General features: G+C 66.8%; 1 protein-coding gene across 1 annotated transcript in view; it reads right to left on the reverse strand.

The window, feature by feature from the left end:
- RECQL (RecQ like helicase) overlaps window positions 1-18,414 on the reverse strand; it is a 33,363-nt gene extending 14,949 nt beyond the window's left edge. The window contains 11 exon segments of the mRNA XM_075343496.1: window positions 2,179-2,196; window positions 2,199-2,361; window positions 2,363-2,377; window positions 2,448-2,554; window positions 2,630-2,689; window positions 2,692-2,730; window positions 2,733-2,795; window positions 3,653-3,764; window positions 3,766-3,842; window positions 5,876-5,913; window positions 18,292-18,414. Coding sequence (XP_075199611.1) covers window positions 2,179-2,196; window positions 2,199-2,361; window positions 2,363-2,377; window positions 2,448-2,554; window positions 2,630-2,689; window positions 2,692-2,730; window positions 2,733-2,795; window positions 3,653-3,764; window positions 3,766-3,842; window positions 5,876-5,897 — 676 coding nt within the window. The 5' untranslated portion in view covers window positions 5,898-5,913; window positions 18,292-18,414.
- Window positions 18,415-18,543: the final 129 nt, after the last annotated feature.

Consider the following 18,543-nt stretch of genomic DNA (forward strand, 5'->3'; position numbering starts at 1 on the left):
CCTCCTTCTCTTGCTGCTTAGCAGGCCGGGCCGGTGCCTCCATTTCCCTCCATGCTCCTGGAAAGATGGCGTCCGGGCCTCCCCTGGACCCTGTTCCAGGCCCAAGAAAGTATCCAGCGCCGTGATGTGCAGCGGGGGGGCCACCGATGCCTGCTGCGACTGTTTAATCCTCCGTGGTCCCATCCTGAGAGCCGGTGAGTAGGTTTGTGCTTATGATAAGTGCTGATTTAGCTGAGGGTCAACAGGAGCTCTCCTCTTCCCCACGTCCACTCAGCTCAGCATCCTGGACACGCCCCCCGGCATTGTCCTTTTTAATGGTGAGGTCAGCAACAGAGGCTCGCATCTATACACCTCCCCTGATTACCTCCCCCAGGTTGAGCAGCCATATTGCAGACAAGCACTAAGGTGGGGTCCGTGAGTTGGGCTTCCCTGAATTCCTTATGATCTATCTCCTCCCAGTCAATGGCCACAGTTGGGTCTGAGGTACTCACATTCGTTGCATCTGAGGAGGAGGCTGAAGATTGAGGAGGAGGGTTCCCCTCGGATGGGTTGGTAGAAACATCTGCACAAGGATGGTGTTTGGCTTGGCTGCGGGTGATGGCGGTAACAAACTGGCTCGATAGTCCTTGTCCTAGGTGATTCTCCAAAATGACTGGTGTGAGCAGGTAATCCACACGCGCCACTTCCACTTCCCTTTGAGTGGTATCCGAAACAACAGGCTTGGTGGGGCCATCTATGAACCCCACCTTCAACTTCCTCCTGGCTAGTCCCGAAACAACAACAACAAGTGTGGGGAGGCTGTCCATAAGCTCCATATGGACCTCTTCCTGGTCAGACCCCAAAATAACAGGTGTGGGGACGGTGTCCATAAGCTCCACATCAGCCTTGCTCTGGTCAGTCTCCACAATGACAGGTATGGGGAGGCTGTTCACAAGTCTCACATCGATCGCTTCCTGGTTAGTCCCCAAAATACCAGGTGTGGGGAGGCTGTTCACAAGTCCCACATCGACCTCTCCCTGGTCGGTCCTTAGGTCCAACTGCACACATGCCAGAGGAATGTCCGAGCGCTGGCCCCCAGCAAGGGTGATGGTCACTGGCGGCCAGGTAAATGATGTTCTGTGGGAACAATATCTAGGCTGACCAGGGTGATGGAAGATCCAGTGTCTAAGTCCCTGAGCCTGTATATCACTGACCATGACCGTCTGGATGTGGGGATGGAGGTTGGCTGGTGTCCAGCCGTAGGGTGTGGACTGGGTAAACCACTTCCTCAGCTATTGGTGTTTCTCGGGAGTAGCATTCCTCAATCTCGTTGGTTCATCTCGGCATATGTTGACTGGTTGGACTGGCAGACAGGCTCCAAGCATGCGGCCTCTGTTTTGGAGACAATCTTTATCGATATGTCCATGGTGCCCACATGTATAACAGCGCCGTAGATTGGGCAAGTCACAGGCCCTGTTGTAGACCTTTTGTTTCGGTGCAGCTTCTGCTGGGTAGCGGGACCATCCTTCTCGAGCGGCTGGTGTTAGCAGTACGGCAGCTGGAACTCCATAAATTGGATTTAGGCCCCAGTAGTCTCTGGTTTGATGTCATGTAGCCAAGTGTTCCACTAGTCGGAGCCAAAGTCCCTAGACCGAGTCCACAAGGTATCCTGGTTTTGATCCCCTAGCCAGCTCCTAAGAGCTTAGACTGGATCATGCAAAATCCATCAACAACCAGTAACTTAAAAAAGTCCCTTATTATAGCCATAGCCTTCCCTATGGATATACTGGGCCCTATCGGATTGGTTGTACAAGGTTGCTTCTCTTATTGGATGAATTTCAAGCTGCATGGATAATGTTCATTTAAATGATGTGGATAGAAAGACTGAGGCTATCTAGATGAAGTCTGCAAGTCACAGACTAGACAATGGCTACTAAGGTAATTTACATTAGATTAGCAATACACAACTACATTACAATGATTGCTCGGAAGGGTTTGGAGAAACAATAGTTTAGCAAACATGAGTTAACACACAGAAGAACAATATGTCTGGCCAATGTAAGAAATTTAACCACGACACACATTGAAAAAAGTCTGTCGTCACAACCACCACCCATCACCACCATCATCCATCACCACCATCATCCATCACCACCACCAATCACCCCCCCGCCCCGACTTCTGTGACAGTTCTCTCACCAGGCCTGAAGTCGTGCCCCATTGGCTGCAGCAGTGCACCTCGTCGATGGCAATCCTCGCCAGCCGCCCCCCCTGATAGGCCTTCTCCAGCCGCGACATGAAGAGCTTGCTCTTTGCGATCTTCTCGGGGGTGACGTACAGCAGCTTCAGTTGAGAGTTGCGGTCGATCATCTCTCGGTGCACACCACTTCACGTGGTCCTGCGGCGCAGACAGCAGGGGTGAGGGGGCGCCCGTCCTACGGTGGTCCCGCACACCCCCGCGTACCCACCTTACTGCTCGCTGCATTTACAGAGGTGGATGAGACCCCTAGACGCTCCAGCACCATCAGCTGATCCTCCATCAAGGACACCAGCGGGCAGATCACCAGGGTGAACCCTGCGAGAAAAACCGGGCAACGTCAGCAACAGCCCGCCCCATGTCCAGGCAGACCCAGACGCCCGGCACGCGCACCTGTGGAGCACATCGCCGGCAGGCTCTTCCCTCCACCTGTCGGCATAATCAAGAACACGTCTTGCCGGCCATGGTGGCGTTAATGGACTCCAGCTGTAATGCCGGAAGGAGTCCAGGTGGAAGGGTTTCTGCAGCGTCTCCATCACATTCTGAGACCACGAGAAGTCTGCAAGACGAGAGAATTACAGCCAAAACCACAATCTGAGCACCAGGTGAGACCACACTACCCTCTCCTGAGGGAGGAAGGAGACAGAGCAGGGAGGAAGGAAAGAGCAGGGAGGAACAAAGAATTACAGCCAAAACCACAATCTGAGCACCAGGGTGAGACCACACTACCCTCTGCTGAGGGAGGAAGGAGACAGAGCAGGGAGGAAGGAGACAGAGCAGGAGGAAGGAGACAGAGCAGGGAGGAAGGAGGAAAGAGCAGGGAGGAAGGAGAAAGAGCAAGGAGACAGAGCAGGGAGGACAGAAAGAGCAGGGAGGAACAAAGAATTACAGCCAAAACCACAATCTGAGCACCAGGGGAGACCAAACTACCCTCTACTGAGGGAGGAAAAAAAGAGCACGAAGGGAGGAAGGAAAAAAGAGCACGAAGGGAGGAAGGAAAAAGAGCACGAAGGGAGGAAGGAAAAAGAGCACGAAGGGAGGAAGGAAAAAGAGCACGAAGGGAAGAAGGAAAGGAGGAATGAAAGACAGGACGGGAAGGGTGGAAGGGAGGAAAAATAATGAAGGAAAGGGGCTGGCGAAGAAAGGGGGGCAGTAAAAGTAAGAAAGGGAGGCGAGATACGGGGGCCCGAGACAGAGAGGCAGTGATCTGACAGTGCAGGAGGAACGCTGTGCAAGAAGCGACATAGCGCCACTGCAGTCAAGGCCTCCCAAGTGCTGACACACCCCTCGCACCCGTAGGTCAGCAGCACTGACACTCAGGAGTCTGGGAAAGCTGGGTGGCCCCCAATAGAGGCTATTCATGTGGCTCCAGATTATCGTTTTCTATACCACCCCTCCCCCGCTCTATGACCGCACCTTGGCGGTTCCAGTCCTCGGCACCCTCGTCCTCGGCGCTGGGCCCGGCCTCCTCGGACAGCCTCTGGACCTTCTTCTTCAGCGCGCTCTTCCTCTGCTGCAGCTCTTGCTGCCCTCTCCAGCAGCTCCTGGATCTGGACCTCTATGGCCTGCAGCTCGGTGGTCACATCATCCAGCTCCTCCACCAGCGCTGGAGACAAGTGGAGAAATTCAGCAGCAGTGATGGGGGGGGACCCAGACTTAAAAGTCCAGACCCGCGCGGGCTCAAAAGGCACCGAGAGTCCAGAATTCTCAGGTAATTCAGAGTAATGATCTGGGCCCGGCACAGTCGGACCCTGCGCCCCGCGCTAACGCTCCCAATTACAGGCGCCGTGTGCGGGTCTATATCATACAGTAAAAATAAATCGGTGTGGGGTTCCCCATATTCTGATATCCAGCAAAGATAAAGCCACAGCTACAGGCTGCAGCCCCCGGCCCTGCACTTATCTTGGCTGTGTATGAAAATAAGAGGAACCGCATGTGGCTTTTTAAAAAAATGTAAATAGATAGAAGAAAAAAAAAGGCTGTTGGTTCCCCCTCAATTTTGATCAACAGCTAGGGACTGTTATTCTCAGGCTGGGGAGACCAATGCTTTTTGCCCCCCCCCCCCCCCAGACTAAAAATAGCAGCCTGCAGCCGCCCAGAATTGTCTCATCCATTAGATGTAACAAGCCCGGCGCTTTATCCAGCACTTCTCGATTGCCCTGGTGGCAATCAGGGTAATAAAGGGGTTAATGGCAGCTCACAGCTGCCACTAAGCCCTAGATTAGTAATGGGAGGGAGTCTATGAGATCCCCTCATTACTAATCTGCAATTGAAAGTAGATAAACAGAAACACTGAAAAAAATCCCTTTATTTGAAATAAAATACAAAAAACCACTCCTCAATGAACTCAGTGACCTCACTTCAGGAGAGGTCCGGTTACCTGCAGTCACAGGTGGAGACCTGTGCCCACAACTTACCTTAGTGACATCACCGCTGATCGCTGCGGCTCAGTCTCTGCATGAAGTCCACAGTGGGCAGTCATGTTCTATCGCCGCTTGCCTGTGCCTTCAATAATGTAGCAGAGCTGGAATCATCATGGGACCTCGTGTGGATGACGTTACGTCAGACCTGGGTGTTTTGGGTTAATGAAAGTGATGAAGAGGGTGCAGTTTTTGTATTTTAATTTGAAATAAAAGGATTTTTCGATGCTTGTGTTTGTTTCTTTTCACTTACATATTAATAATTGGGGGGGGGTCTCAGACACCTCCCATTACTAATCTAGGGCTTAGTGGCAGCTGTGAGCTGCCATTAACCCCTTATTACCCTGATTGCCAAAGCATCAAGGCAATCGGGAAAAGCAGGGTAAAGTGCTGGGATTGTCGCATCTATTGCATGCGACAATCCAGGGTGGCTGCACGCTGTTATTTTTAGGCTGCGGGGAGCCCAATAATCATGGGTCTCTCCAGCCTAAGAATACCAGCCCCCAGCTGTCTGCTTTATCATGGCCTGGGTATCAAAATTGGGAAAGGGATGCACGCAGATTTTTATTTTTTTTTTAATTTAAATTAAAAAAAAAAATAAAAAAAATAATATGTGGTTCTTCCTATTGTGATACACAGCTAGAAAAGAGCAGGGCTGGGAGCTGCAGCCTGTAGCCGTGGCTTTATCTGTGCTGGTATCATATTATGGGGGGAACCCTATGCCAGACGTGCAGACAGCGCCTGTGATTGGAAGCGTCAGACAGGTTGTCACTCAGGGTGGGGGTGCGTCTGACTGCAACCAATCACATAAGTCAGTGGGCGGGGGGAAAGCAGTGAATATGTAATGAGGTAATGAGCGGCTGCGGAAGCAGTTACAGCTGCGTCGTAGCCTCGGTAAGTGTGAGCCGCCTGCTCCAATCCCCCTATCCCTTCTACCACCATTTGTAAGCGCTGGATTCTGGTACCCCTAGACTAAGCGCTGGATTCTGGTACCCCTAGACTTATATGGGGACCGGCGTCCGGCCAGATATCTGGGATCAATCTCGGGCCGGAACCGGATCCAAAACATCCTCCCATCACTATTCAGCAGCCATCGCCCGATACGAGCTCTGCCCCCCTGAGCTTCTCTCCCCCCCTTCTCCGCCCCACAAAGAACCCGAGCAGGAAGCTGCAGCTTTGGGTGTGAACAGAGGAATAAGAGCAGCCCGATGCTACGTACCTGGGAGGTCGCTGCTCGCCATGTCCTGGAGCCAATCACTGCGGAGGAAGAGAGGAAGAGTCAGCAACATGGCGGCTGAGGTCACAGACGCTGTGCCCTGGGCCCAAGATACCAGCCAGAAACGCAAATGCAGAACTGCCGGGGCTACAGCTGTCCGGCTATACCTGCAACCTTTAACCTTTTCAGAGCAGAAGTCTGGGGAGAGGGTGGGGCACGAAGCCGGTTACATTCAAATAACGAGAGGCAGCAATGAAAGCTGTGACATCGGGGGCAGCGCGGATTCAGCATGGAGACATTTCCAAAGGAGACTGCGGGGCGGCAGCAGAAGAAACCGCAGGAGACGGCGGGGCGGCAGCAGGAGACGGCGGGGCGGCAGCAGGAGACGGCGGGGCGGCAGCAGAAGAAACCGCAGGAGACGGCGGGGCGGCAGCAGAAGAAACCGCAGGAGACGGCGGGGCGGCAGCAGAAGAAACCGCAGGAGACGGCGGGGCGGCAGCAGAAGAAACCGCAGGAGACGGCGGGGCGGCAGCAGGAGACGGCGGGGCGGCAGAAGCGGCAGGAGACGGCGGGGCGGCAGCGGCAGAAGCGGCAGGAGACGGCGGGGCGGCAGCGGCAGAAGACGGCGGGGCGGCAGCGGCAGAAGCGGCAGGAGACGGCGGGGCGGCAGCAGAAGAAACCGCAGGAGACGGGCGGAGCGGCAGCAGGAGACGGCGGAGCGGCAGCAGAAGAAACCGCAGGAGACGGCGGAGCGGCAGCAGAAGAAACCGCAGGAGACGGCGGGGCGGCAGCAGGAGACGGCGGGGGCGGCAGCGGCAGAAGCAGCAGGAGACGGCGGGGCGGCAGAAGCAGAAGCAGCAGGAGACGGCGGGGCGGCAGAGGCAGCAAGAGACGGCGGGGCGGCAGCGGCAGCAGGAGATGCAGGGGCAGCAGCAGCAGGAGATGCAGGGGCAGCAGCAGCAGGAGATGCAGGGGCAGCAGCAGCAGGAGATGCAGGGGCAGCAGCAGGAGATGCAGGGGGCAGCAGCAGGAGATGCAGGGGCAGCAGCAGGAGATGCAGGGGCAGCAGCAGGAGACGCAGGAGATGGCGGGGCGGCAGCGGCAGGAGATGGCGGGGCGGCAGGAGACGGCGGGGCGGCAGCGGCAGGAGACGCAGGGGCGGCAGCAGCGGCAGGAGACGCAGGGGCGGCAGCAGCGGCAGGAGACGCAGGGGCGGCAGCAGGAGATGCAGGGGCAGCAGCAGCAGGAGATGCAGGGGCAGCAGCAGCAGGAGATGCAGGGGCAGCAGCAGCAGGAGATGCAGGGGCAGCAGCAGCAGGAGATGCAGGGGCAGCAGCAGCAGGAGATGCAGGAGCAGCAGCAGGAGACGCAGGAGATGGCGGGGCGGCAGCGGCAGGAGATGGCGGGGCGGCAGGAGACGCAGGGGCGGCAGCAGCGGCAGGAGACGCAGGGGCGGCAGCAGCGGCAGGAGACGCAGGGGCGGCAGCAGCGGCAGGAGACGCAGGGGCGGCAGCAGCGGCAGGAGACGCAGGGGCGGCAGCAGCGGCAGGAGACGCAGGGGCGGCAGCAGCGGCAGGAGACGCAGGGGCGGCAGCAGCGGCAGGAGACGCAGGGGCGGCAGCAGGAGATGCAGGGGCAGCAGCAGGAGATGCAGGGGCAGCAGCAGCAGGAGATGCAGGGGCAGCAGCAGCAGGAGATGCAGGGGCAGCAGCAGCAGGAGATGCAGGGGCAGCAGCAGCAGGAGATGCAGGGGCAGCAGCAGCAGGAGATGCAGGGGCAGCAGCAGCAGGAGATGCAGGGGCAGCAGCAGCAGGAGATGCAGGGGCAGCAGCAGCAGGAGATGCAGGGGCAGCAGCAGCAGGAGATGCAGGGGCAGCAGCAGCAGGAGATGCAGGGGCAGCAGCAGCAGGAGATGCAGGGGCAGCAGCAGGAGATGCAGGGGCAGCAGCAGGAGATGCAGGGGCAGCAGCAGGAGACGCAGGGGCAGCAGCAGGAGACGCAGGAGATGGCGGGGCGGCAGCGGCAGGAGATGGCGGGGCGGCAGGAGACGGCGGGGCGGCAGCGGCAGGAGACGCAGGGACGGCAGCGGCAGGAGACGCAGGGACGGCAGCGGCAGGAGACGCAGGGGCGGCAGCAGCGGCAGGAGACGCAGGGACGGCAGCAGCGGCAGGAGACGCAGGGACGGCAGCAGCGGCAGGAGACGCAGGGGCGGCAGCAGCGGCAGGAGACGCAGGGGCGGCAGCAGCGGCAGGAGACGCAGGGGGCGGCAGCAGCGGCAGGAGACGCAGGGGCGGCAGCAGCGGCAGGAGACGCAGGGGCGGCAGCAGCGGCAGGAGACGCAGGGGCGGCAGCAGCGGCAGGAGACGCAGGGGCGGCAGCAGCGGCAGGAGACGCAGGGGCGGCAGCAGCGGCAGGAGACGCAGGGGCGGCAGCAGCGGCAGGAGACGCAGGGGCGGCAGCAGCGGCAGGAGACGCAGGGGCGGCAGCAGCGGCAGGAGACGCAGGGGCGGCAGCAGCGGCAGGAGACGCAGGGGCGGCAGCAGCGGCAGGAGACGCAGGGGCGGCAGCAGCGGCAGGAGACGCAGGGGCGGCAGCAGCGGCAGGAGACGCAGGGGCGGCAGCAGCGGCAGGAGACGCAGGGGCGGCAGCAGCGGCAGGAGACGCAGGGGCGGCAGCAGCGGCAGGAGACGCAGGGGCGGCAGCAGCGGCAGGAGACGCAGGGGCGGCAGCAGCGGCAGGAGACGGCGGGGCGGCAGCAGCGGCAGGAGACGGCGGGGCGGCAGGCAGCAGCGGCAGGAGACGGCGGGGCGGCAGCAGCGGCAGGAGACGGCGGGGGCGGCAGCAGCGGCAGGAGACGGCGGGGCGGCAGCAGCGGCAGGAGACGGCGGGGCGGCAGCAGCGGCAGGAGACGGCGGGGCGGCAGCAGCGGCAGGAGACGGCGGGGCGGCAGCGGCAGAAGACGGCGGGGCGGCAGCGGCAGAAGCGGCAGGAGACGGCGGGGCGGCAGCAGAAGAAACCGCAGGAGACGGCGGAGCGGCAGCAGGAGACGGCGGAGCGGCAGCAGAAGAAACCGCAGGAGACGGCGGAGCGGCAGCAGAAGAAACCGCAGGAGACGGCGGAGCGGCAGCAGGAGACGGCGGGGCGGCAGCAGGAGACGGCGGGGCGGCAGCGGCAGAAGCAGCAGGAGACGGCGGGGCGGCAGAAGCAGAAGCAGCAGGAGACGGCGGGGCGGCAGAGGCAGCAAGAGACGGCGGGGCGGCAGCGGCAGCAGGAGATGCAGGGGCAGCAGCAGCAGGAGATGCAGGGGCAGCAGCAGCAGGAGATGCAGGGGGCAGCAGCAGCAGGAGATGCAGGGGCAGCAGCAGCAGGAGATGCAGGGGCAGCAGCAGCAGGAGATGCAGGGGCAGCAGCAGGAGATGCAGGGGCAGCAGCAGGAGACGCAGGGGCAGCAGCAGGAGACGCAGGGGCAGCAGCAGGAGACGCAGGGGCAGCAGCAGGAGACGCAGGGGCAGCAGCAGGAGACGCAGGGGCAGCAGCAGGAGACGCAGGAGATGGCGGGGCGGCAGGAGATGGCGGGGCGGCAGGAGACGGCGGGGCGGCAGCGGCAGGAGACGCAGGGGCGGCAGCAGCGGCAGGAGACGCAGGGGCGGCAGCAGCGGCAGGAGACGCAGGGGCGGCAGCAGCGGCAGGAGACGCAGGGGCGGCAGCAGCGGCAGGAGACGCAGGGGCGGCAGCAGCGGCAGGAGACGCAGGGGCGGCAGCAGGAGATGCAGGGGCAGCAGCAGCAGGAGATGCAGGGGCAGCAGCAGCAGGAGATGCAGGGGGCAGCAGCAGCAGGAGATGCAGGGGCAGCAGCAGCAGGAGATGCAGGGGGCAGCAGCAGCAGGAGATGCAGGGGCAGCAGCAGCAGGAGATGCAGGGGCAGCAGCAGGAGATGCAGGGGCGGCAGCGGCAGGAGATGGCGGGGCGGCAGGAGACGCAGGGGCGGCAGCAGCGGCAGGAGACGCAGGGGCGGCAGCAGCGGCAGGAGACGCAGGGGGCGGCAGCAGCGGCAGGAGACGCAGGGGCGGCAGCAGCGGCAGGAGACGCAGGGGCGGCAGGAGACGCAGGGGCGGCAGCAGCGGCAGGAGACGCAGGGGCGGCAGCAGCGGCAGGAGACGCAGGGGCGGCAGCAGCGGCAGGAGACGCAGGGGCGGCAGCAGCGGCAGGAGACGCAGGGGCGGCAGCAGGAGATGCAGGGGCAGCAGCAGCAGGAGATGCAGGGGCAGCAGCAGCAGGAGATGCAGGGGCAGCAGCAGCAGGAGATGCAGGGGCAGCAGCAGCAGGAGATGCAGGGGCAGCAGCAGCAGGAGATGCAGGGGCAGCAGCAGCAGGAGATGCAGGGGCAGCAGCAGCAGGAGATGCAGGGGCAGCAGCAGCAGGAGATGCAGGGGCAGCAGCAGGAGATGCAGGGGCAGCAGCAGCAGGAGATGCAGGGGCAGCAGCAGCAGGAGATGCAGGGGCAGCAGCAGCAGGAGATGCAGGGGCAGCAGCAGCAGGAGATGCAGGGGCAGCAGCAGCAGGAGATGCAGGGGCAGCAGCAGGAGATGCAGGGGCAGCAGCAGGAGATGCAGGGGCAGCAGCAGGAGATGCAGGAGCAGCAGCAGGAGACGCAGGAGATGGCGGGGCGGCAGCGGCAGGAGATGGCGGGGCGGCAGGAGACGGCGGGGCGGCAGCGGCAGGAGACGCAGGGACGGCAGCGGCAGGAGACGCAGGGACGGCAGCGGCAGGAGACGCAGGGACGGCAGCGGCAGGAGACGCAGGGACGGCAGCGGCAGGAGACGCAGGGACGGCAGCGGCAGGAGACGCAGGGGACGGCAGCGGCAGGAGACGCAGGGGCGGCAGGAGACGCAGGGACGGCAGCGGCAGGAGACGCAGGGGGCGGCAGGAGACGCAGGGGCGGCAGGAGACGCAGGGGCGGCAGGAGACGCAGGGGCGGCAGGAGACGCAGGGGCGGCAGCAGCGGCAGGAGACGCAGGGGCGGCAGCAGCGGCAGGAGACGCAGGGGCGGCAGCAGCGGCAGGAGACGCAGGGGCGGCAGCAGCGGCAGGAGACGCAGGGGCGGCAGCAGCGGCAGGAGACGCAGGGGCGGCAGGAGACGCAGGGGCGGCAGCAGCGGCAGGAGACGGCGGGGCGGCAGCAGCGGCAGGAGACGGCGGGGCGGCAGCAGCGGCAGGAGACGGCGGGGCGGCAGCAGCGGCAGGAGACGGCGGGGCGGCAGCGGCAGAAGACGGCGGGGTGGCAGCGGCAGAAGCGGCAGGAGACGGCGGGGCGGCAGCAGAAGAAACCGCAGGAGACGGCGGAGCGGCAGCAGGAGACGGCGGAGCGGCAGCAGAAGAAACCGCAGGAGACGGCGGAGCGGCAGCAGAAGAAACCGCAGGAGACGGCGGAGCGGCAGCAGGAGACGGCGGGGCGGCAGCAGGAGACGGCGGGGCGGCAGCGGCAGAAGCAGCAGGAGACGGCGGGGCGGCAGAAGCAGAAGCAGCAGGAGACGGCGGGGCGGCAGAGGCAGCAAGAGACGGCGGGGCGGCAGCGGCAGCAGGAGATGCAGGGGCAGCAGCAGCAGGAGATGCAGGGGCAGCAGCAGCAGGAGATGCAGGGGCAGCAGCAGCAGGAGATGCAGGGGCAGCAGCAGCAGGAGATGCAGGGGCAGCAGCAGCAGGAGATGCAGGGGCAGCAGCAGGAGATGCAGGGGCAGCAGCAGGAGATGCAGGGGCAGCAGCAGGAGACGCAGGGGCAGCAGCAGGAGACGCAGGAGATGGCGGGGCGGCAGCGGCAGGAGATGGCGGGGCGGCAGGAGACGGCGGGGCGGCAGCGGCAGGAGACGCAGGGGCGGCAGCAGCGGCAGGAGACGCAGGGGCGGCAGCAGCGGCAGGAGACGCAGGGGCGGCAGCAGGAGATGCAGGGGCAGCAGCAGCAGGAGATGCAGGGGCAGCAGCAGCAGGAGATGCAGGGGCAGCAGCAGCAGGAGATGCAGGGGCAGCAGCAGCAGGAGATGCAGGGGCAGCAGCAGCAGGAGATGCAGGGGCAGCAGCAGCAGGAGATGCAGGGGCAGCAGCAGCAGGAGATGCAGGGGCAGCAGCAGCAGGAGATGCAGGGGCAGCAGCAGGAGATGCAGGGGCAGCAGCAGGAGATGCAGGAGATGGCGGGGCGGCAGCAGATGGCGGGGGCGGCAGGAGACGGCGGGGCGGCAGCGGCAGGAGACGCAGGGACGGCAGCGGCAGGAGACGCAGGGACGGCAGCGGCAGGAGACGCAGGGACGGCAGCGGCAGGAGACGCAGGGACGGCAGCGGCAGGAGACGCAGGGGCGGCAGCAGCGGCAGGAGACGCAGGGGCGGCAGCAGCGGCAGGAGACGCAGGGGCGGCAGCAGCGGCAGGAGACGCAGGGGCGGCAGCAGCGGCAGGAGACGCAGGGGCGGCAGCAGCGGCAGGAGACGCAGGGGCGGCAGCAGCGGCAGGAGACGCAGGGGCGGCAGCAGCGGCAGGAGACGCAGGGGCGGCAGCAGCGGCAGGAGACGCAGGGGCGGCAGCAGCGGCAGGAGACGCAGGGGCGGCAGCAGCGGCAGGAGACGCAGGGGCGGCAGCAGCGGCAGGAGACGCAGGGGCGGCAGCAGCGGCAGGAGACGCAGGGGCGGCAGCAGCGGCAGGAGACGCAGGGGCGGCAGCAGCGGCAGGAGACGCAGGGGCGGGCAGCAGCGGCAGGAGACGCAGGGGCGGCAGCAGCGGCAGGAGACGCAGGGGCGGCAGCAGCGGCAGGAGACGCAGGGGCGGCAGCAGCGGCAGGAGACGCAGGGGCGGCAGCAGCGGCAGGAGACGCAGGGGCGGCAGCAGCGGCAGGAGACGCAGGGGCGGCAGCAGCGGCAGGAGACGCAGGGGGCGGCAGCAGCGGCAGGAGACGCAGGGGCGGCAGCAGCGGCAGGAGACGCAGGGGCGGCAGCAGCGGCAGGAGACGCAGGGGCGGCAGCAGCGGCAGGAGACGCAGGGGCGGCAGCAGCAGCAGGAGACGCAGGGGCAGCAGCAGCAGGAGATGCAGGGGCAGCAGCAGGAGATGCAGGGGCAGCAGCAGCAGGAGATGCAGGGGCAGCAGCAGCAGGAGATGCAGGGGCAGCAGCAGGAGATGCAGGGGCAGCAGCAGGAGATGCAGGGGCAGCAGCAGGAGACGCAGGAGATGGCGGGGCGGCAGCGGCAGGAGACGGCGGGGCGGCAGCGGCAGGAGACGGCGGGGCGGCAGCGGCAGGAGACGGCGGGGCGGCAGCGGCAGGAGACGGCGGGGCGGCAGCGGCAGGAGACGGCGGGGCGGCAGCGGCAGGAGACGCAGGGACGGCAGCGGCAGGAGACGCAGGGACGGCAGCGGCAGGAGACGCAGGGACGGCAGCGGCAGGAGACGCAGGGACGGCAGCGGCAGGAGACGCAGGGACGGCAGCGGCAGGACAGCGCGGCAGGAGACGCAGGGACGGCAGCGGCAGGAGACGCAGGGGACGGCAGCGGCAGGAGACGCAGGGACGGCAGCGGCAGGAGACGCAGGGACGGCAGCGGCAGGAGACGCAGGGACGGCAGCGGCAGGAGACGCAGGGACGGCAGCGGCAGGAGACGCAGGGACGGCAGCGGCAGGAGACGCAGGGGCGGCAGGCAGACGCAGGAGCGGCAGGGACGCAGGGCGGCAGGAGACGCAGGGGCGGCAGCAGCGGCAGGAGACGCAGGGGCGGCAGCAGCGGCAGGAGACGCAGGGGCGGCAGCAGCGGCAGGAGACGCAGGGGCGGCAGCAGCGGCAGGAGACGCAGGGGCGGCAGCAGCGGCAGGAGACGCAGGGGCGGCAGCAGCGGCAGGAGACGCAGGGGCGGCAGCAGCGGCAGGAGACGCAGGGGCGGCAGCAGCGGCAGGAGACGCAGGGGCGGCAGCAGCGGCAGGAGACGCAGGGGCGGCAGCAGCGGCAGGAGACGCAGGGGCGGCAGCAGCGGCAGGAGACGCAGGGGCGGCAGCAGCGGCAGGAGACGCAGGGGCGGCAGCAGCGGCAGGAGACGCAGGGGCGGCAGCAGCGGCAGGAGACGCAGGGGCGGCAGCAGCGGCAGGAGACGCAGGGGCGGCAGCAGCGGCAGGAGACGCAGGGGCGGCAGCAGCGGCAGGAGACGCAGGGGCGGCAGCAGCGGCAGGAGACGCAGGGGCGGCAGCAGCGGCAGGAGACGCAGGGGCGGCAGCAGCGGCAGGAGACGCAGGGGCGGCAGCAGCGGCAGGAGACGCAGGGGCGGCAGCAGCGGCAGGAGACGCAGGGGCGGCAGCAGCGGCAGGAGACGCAGGGGCGCAGCAGCGGCAGGAGACGCAGGGGCGGCAGCAGCGGCAGGAGACGCAGGGGCGGCAGCAGCGGCAGGAGATGCAGGGGCAGCAGCAGCAGGAGATGCAGGGGCAGCAGCAGCAGGAGATGCAGGGGCAGCAGCAGCAGGAGATGCAGGGGCAGCAGCAGCAGGAGATGCAGGGGCAGCAGCAGCAGGAGATGCAGGGGCAGCAGCAGCAGGAGATGCAGGGGCAGCAGCAGCAGGAGATGCAGGGGCAGCAGCAGGAGATGCAGGGGCAGCAGCAGGAGATGCAGGGGCAGCGGCAGGAGACGCAGGGGCAGCGGCAGGAGACGCAGGGGCAGCAGCGGCAGGAGACGCAGGGGCAGCAGCGGCAGGAGACGCAGGGGCAGCGGCAGGAGACGCAGGGGCAGCGGCAGGAGACGCAGGGGCAGCGGCAGGAGACGCAGGGGCAGCGGCAGGAGACGCAGGGGCGGCAGCGGCAGGAGACGCAGGGGCGGCAGCGGCAGGAGACGCAGGGGCGGCAGCGGCAGGAGACGCAGGGGCGGCAGCGGCAGGAGACGCAGGGGCGGCAGCGGCAGGAGACGCAGGGGCAGCAGCGGCAGGAGACGCAGGGGCAGCAGCGGCAGGAGACGCAGGGGCAGCAGCGGCAGGAGACGCAGGGGCAGCAGCGGCAGGAGACGCAGGGGCAGCAGCGGCAGGAGACGCAGGGGCAGCGGCAGGAGACGCAGGGGCAGCGGCAGGAGACGCAGGAGCGGCAGGAGACGCAGGGGCAGCGGCAGGAGATGCAGGGGCGGCAGCGGCAGGAGACGCAGGGGCGGCAGCGGCAGGAGACGCAGGGGCAGCAGCGGCAGGAGACGCAGGGGCAGCAGCAGCAGGAGACGCAGGGGCAGCAGCAGCAGGAGACGCAGGGGCAGCAGCAGCAGGAGACGCAGGGGCAGTAGCAGCAGGAGACGCAGGGGCAGCAGCGGCAGGAGACGCAGGGGCAGCGGCAGGAGACGCAGGGGCAGCGGCAGGAGACGCAGGGGCAGCGGCAGGAGACGCAGGGGCAGCGGCAGGAGACGCAGGGGCAGCGGCAGGAGACGCAGGGGCAGCGGCAGGAGACGCAGGGGCAGCAGCAGGAGACGCAGGGGCAGCAGCAGGAGACGCAGGGGCAGCAGCAGGAGACGCAGGGGCAGCAGCAGGAGACGCAGGGCAGCAGCAGGAGACGCAGGGGCAGCGGCAGGAGACGCAGGGGCAGCAGCAGGAGACGCAGGGGCAGCAGCAGGAGACGCAGGGGCAGCAGCAGGAGACGCAGGGGCAGCGGCAGGAGACGCAGGGGCAGCAGCGGCAGGAGACGCAGGGGCAGCGGCAGGAGACGCAGGGGCAGCAGCGGCAGGAGACGCAGGGGCAGCAGCGGCAGGAGACGCAGGGGCAGCAGCGGCAGGAGACGCAGGGGCAGCGGCAGGAGACGCAGGGGCAGCAGCGGCAGGAGACGCAGGGGCAGCGGCGGCAGGAGACGCAGGGGCAGCGGCGGCAGGAGACGCAGGGGCAGCGGCGGCAGGAGACGCAGGGGCAGCAGCGGCAGGAGACGCAGGGGCAGCAGCGGCAGGAGACGCAGGGGCAGCAGCGGCAGGAGACGCAGGGGCAGCAGCGGCAGGAGACGCAGGGGCAGCAGCGGCAGGAGACGCAGGGGCAGCAGCGGCAGGAGACGCAGGGGCAGCAGCGGCAGGAGACGCAGGGGCAGCAGCGGCAGGAGACGCAGGGGCAGCGGGCAGGAGACGCAGGGGCAGCAGCGGCAGGAGACGCAGGGGCAGCAGCGGCAGGAGACGCAGGGGCAGCAGCGGCAGGAGACGCAGGGGCAGCAGCGGCAGGAGACGCAGGGGCAGCAGCGGCAGGAGACGCAGGGGCAGCGGCAGGAGACGCAGGAGCGGCAGGAGACGCAGGGGCAGCGGCAGGAGATGCAGGGGCGGCAGGAGACGCAGGGGCAGCAGCGGCAGGAGACGCAGGGGCAGCAGCGGCAGGAGACGCAGGGGCAGCAGCGGCAGGAGACGCAGGGGCAGCAGCGGCAGGAGACGCAGGGGCAGCAGCGGCAGGAGACGCAGGGGCAGCAGCGGCAGGAGACGCAGGGGCAGCAGCGGCAGGAGACGCAGGGGCAGCAGCGGCAGGAGACGCAGGGGCAGCAGCGGCAGGAGACGCAGGGGCAGCAGTGGCAGGAGACGCAGGGGCAGCAGCGGCGGCAGGAGACGCAGCGGCAGCAGGAGACGCAGGGGCAGCAGCGGCAGGAGACGCAGGGGCAGCAGCGGCAGGAGACGCAGGGGCAGCAGCGGCAGGAGACGCAGGGGCAGCAGGGGCAGGAGACGCAGGGGCAGCGGCAGGAGACGCAGGGGCAGCGGCAGGAGACGCAGGGGCAGCAGGGGCAGGAGACGCAGGGGCAGCGGCAGGAGACGCAGGGGCAGCAGGGGCAGGAGACGCAGGGGCAGCGGCAGGAGACGCAGGGGCAGCGGCAGGAGACGCAGGGGCAGCGGCAGGAGACGCAGGGGCAGCAGGGGCAGGAGACGCAGGGGCAGTGGCAGGAGACGCAGGGGCAGCGGCAGGAGACGCAGGGGCAGCGGCAGGAGACGCAGGGGCAGCAGGGGCAGGAGACGCAGGGGCAGCAGGGGCAGGAGACGCAGGGGCAGCAGGGGCAGGAGACGCAGGGGCAGCGGCAGGAGACGCAGGGGCAGCGGCAGGAGACGCAGGGGCAGCGGCAGGAGATGCAGCGGCGGCAGGAGATGCAGCGGCGGCAGGAGATGCAGCGGCGGCAGGAGACGCAGGGGCAGCGGCAGGAGACGCAGGGGCAGCAGCGGCGGCAGGAGACGCAGGGGCAGCAGCGGCGGCAGGAGACGCAGGGGCAGCAGCGGCGGCAGGAGACGCAGGGGCAGCAGGAGACGCAGGGGCAGCGGCAGGAGACGCAGGGGCAGCGGCAGGAGATGCAGCGGCGGCAGGAGACGCAGGGGCGGCAGCGGCGGCAGGAGACGCAGGGGCAGCAGGAGACGCAGGGGCAGCGGCAGGAGACGCAGGGGCAGCGGCAGGAGATGCAGCGGCGGCAGGAGACGCAGGGGCAGGAGACGCAGGGGCAGCGGCAGGAGACGCAGGGGCAGCAGCAGCAGGAGACGCAGGGGCAGCAGGAGACGCAGGGGCAGCAGGAGACGCAGGGGCAGCAGCGGCAGGAGACGCAGGGGCAGCAGCGGCAGGAGACGCAGGGGCAGCAGCAGCAGGAGATGCAGGGGCAGCAGCGGCAGGAGACGCAGGGGCAGCAGCAGCAGGAGACGCAGGGGCAGCAGCGGCAGGAGACGCAGGGGCAGCAGCAGCAGGAGACGCAGGGGCAGCAGCAGCAGGAGACGCAGGGGCAGCAGCAGCAGGAGATGCAGGGGCAGCAGCAGCAGGAGACGCAGGGGCAGCAGCAGCAGGAGACGCAGGGGCAGCAGCAGCAGGAGACGCAGGGGCAGCAGGAGACGCAGGAGCGGCAGGAGACGCAGGGGCAGCAGCGGCAGGAGACGCAGGGGCAGCAGCAGCAGGAGACGCAGGGGCAGCAGCAGCAGGAGACGCAGGGGCAGCAGCGGCAGGAGACGCAGGGGCAGCAGCGGCAGCAGGAGACGCAGGGGCAGCAGGAGACGCAGGGGCAGCAGGAGACGCAGGGGCAGCAGCGGCAGGAGACGCAGGGGCAGGAGACGCAGGGGCAGCAGCGGCAGGAGACGCAGGGGCAGCAGCGGCAGGAGACGCAGGAGCGGCAGGAGACGCAGGAGCGGCAGGAGACGCAGGGGCAGCGGCAGGAGATGCAGCGGCGGCAGGAGACGCAGGGGCAGCGGCAGCAGGAGACGCAGGGGCAGCAGCGGCAGGAGACGCAGGGGCAGCAGCGGCAGGAGACGCAGGGGCAGCGGCAGGAGACGCAGGGGCAGCGGCGGCAGGAGACGCAGGGGCAGGAGACGCAGGGGCACCGCGCTCGCTGGCTGTGGCCTCCCGGGATCCGCTGTGGCGGAGGTGCGGAGCTTTCCCCGCAGTCCGGTGCGGAAGGTCCAGGCTGCGGGTGACTGATGACGTCCCCCCCATACCCCTGTATGGACACTCTACCTCACTGTATGCAGACAGCACTCCGGGGGTTTCCCGCCTCACTCTGCACCGGAGGTAACCGGGAGGAGCGGACACCCGCACTCACAGGCGGCCGGCATGCCTCTGCAGACACTGACCAATCCCAGAGCGCGCACACTTTATACGTCACCAACAAAAGGCGCTCAGGATTGGTCGTTCTGTCAGGTCCACTAAATTCTGACTGGTCCATGTGATGCTTTCTCTCTTCCACCAATAGGAGGCTCGTGTGAAGAA

Source organism: Anomaloglossus baeobatrachus, chromosome 4, assembly GCF_048569485.1.
Source record: "Anomaloglossus baeobatrachus isolate aAnoBae1 chromosome 4, aAnoBae1.hap1, whole genome shotgun sequence".
In the NCBI taxonomy this organism is placed as follows: domain Eukaryota; kingdom Metazoa; phylum Chordata; class Amphibia; order Anura; family Aromobatidae; genus Anomaloglossus; species Anomaloglossus baeobatrachus.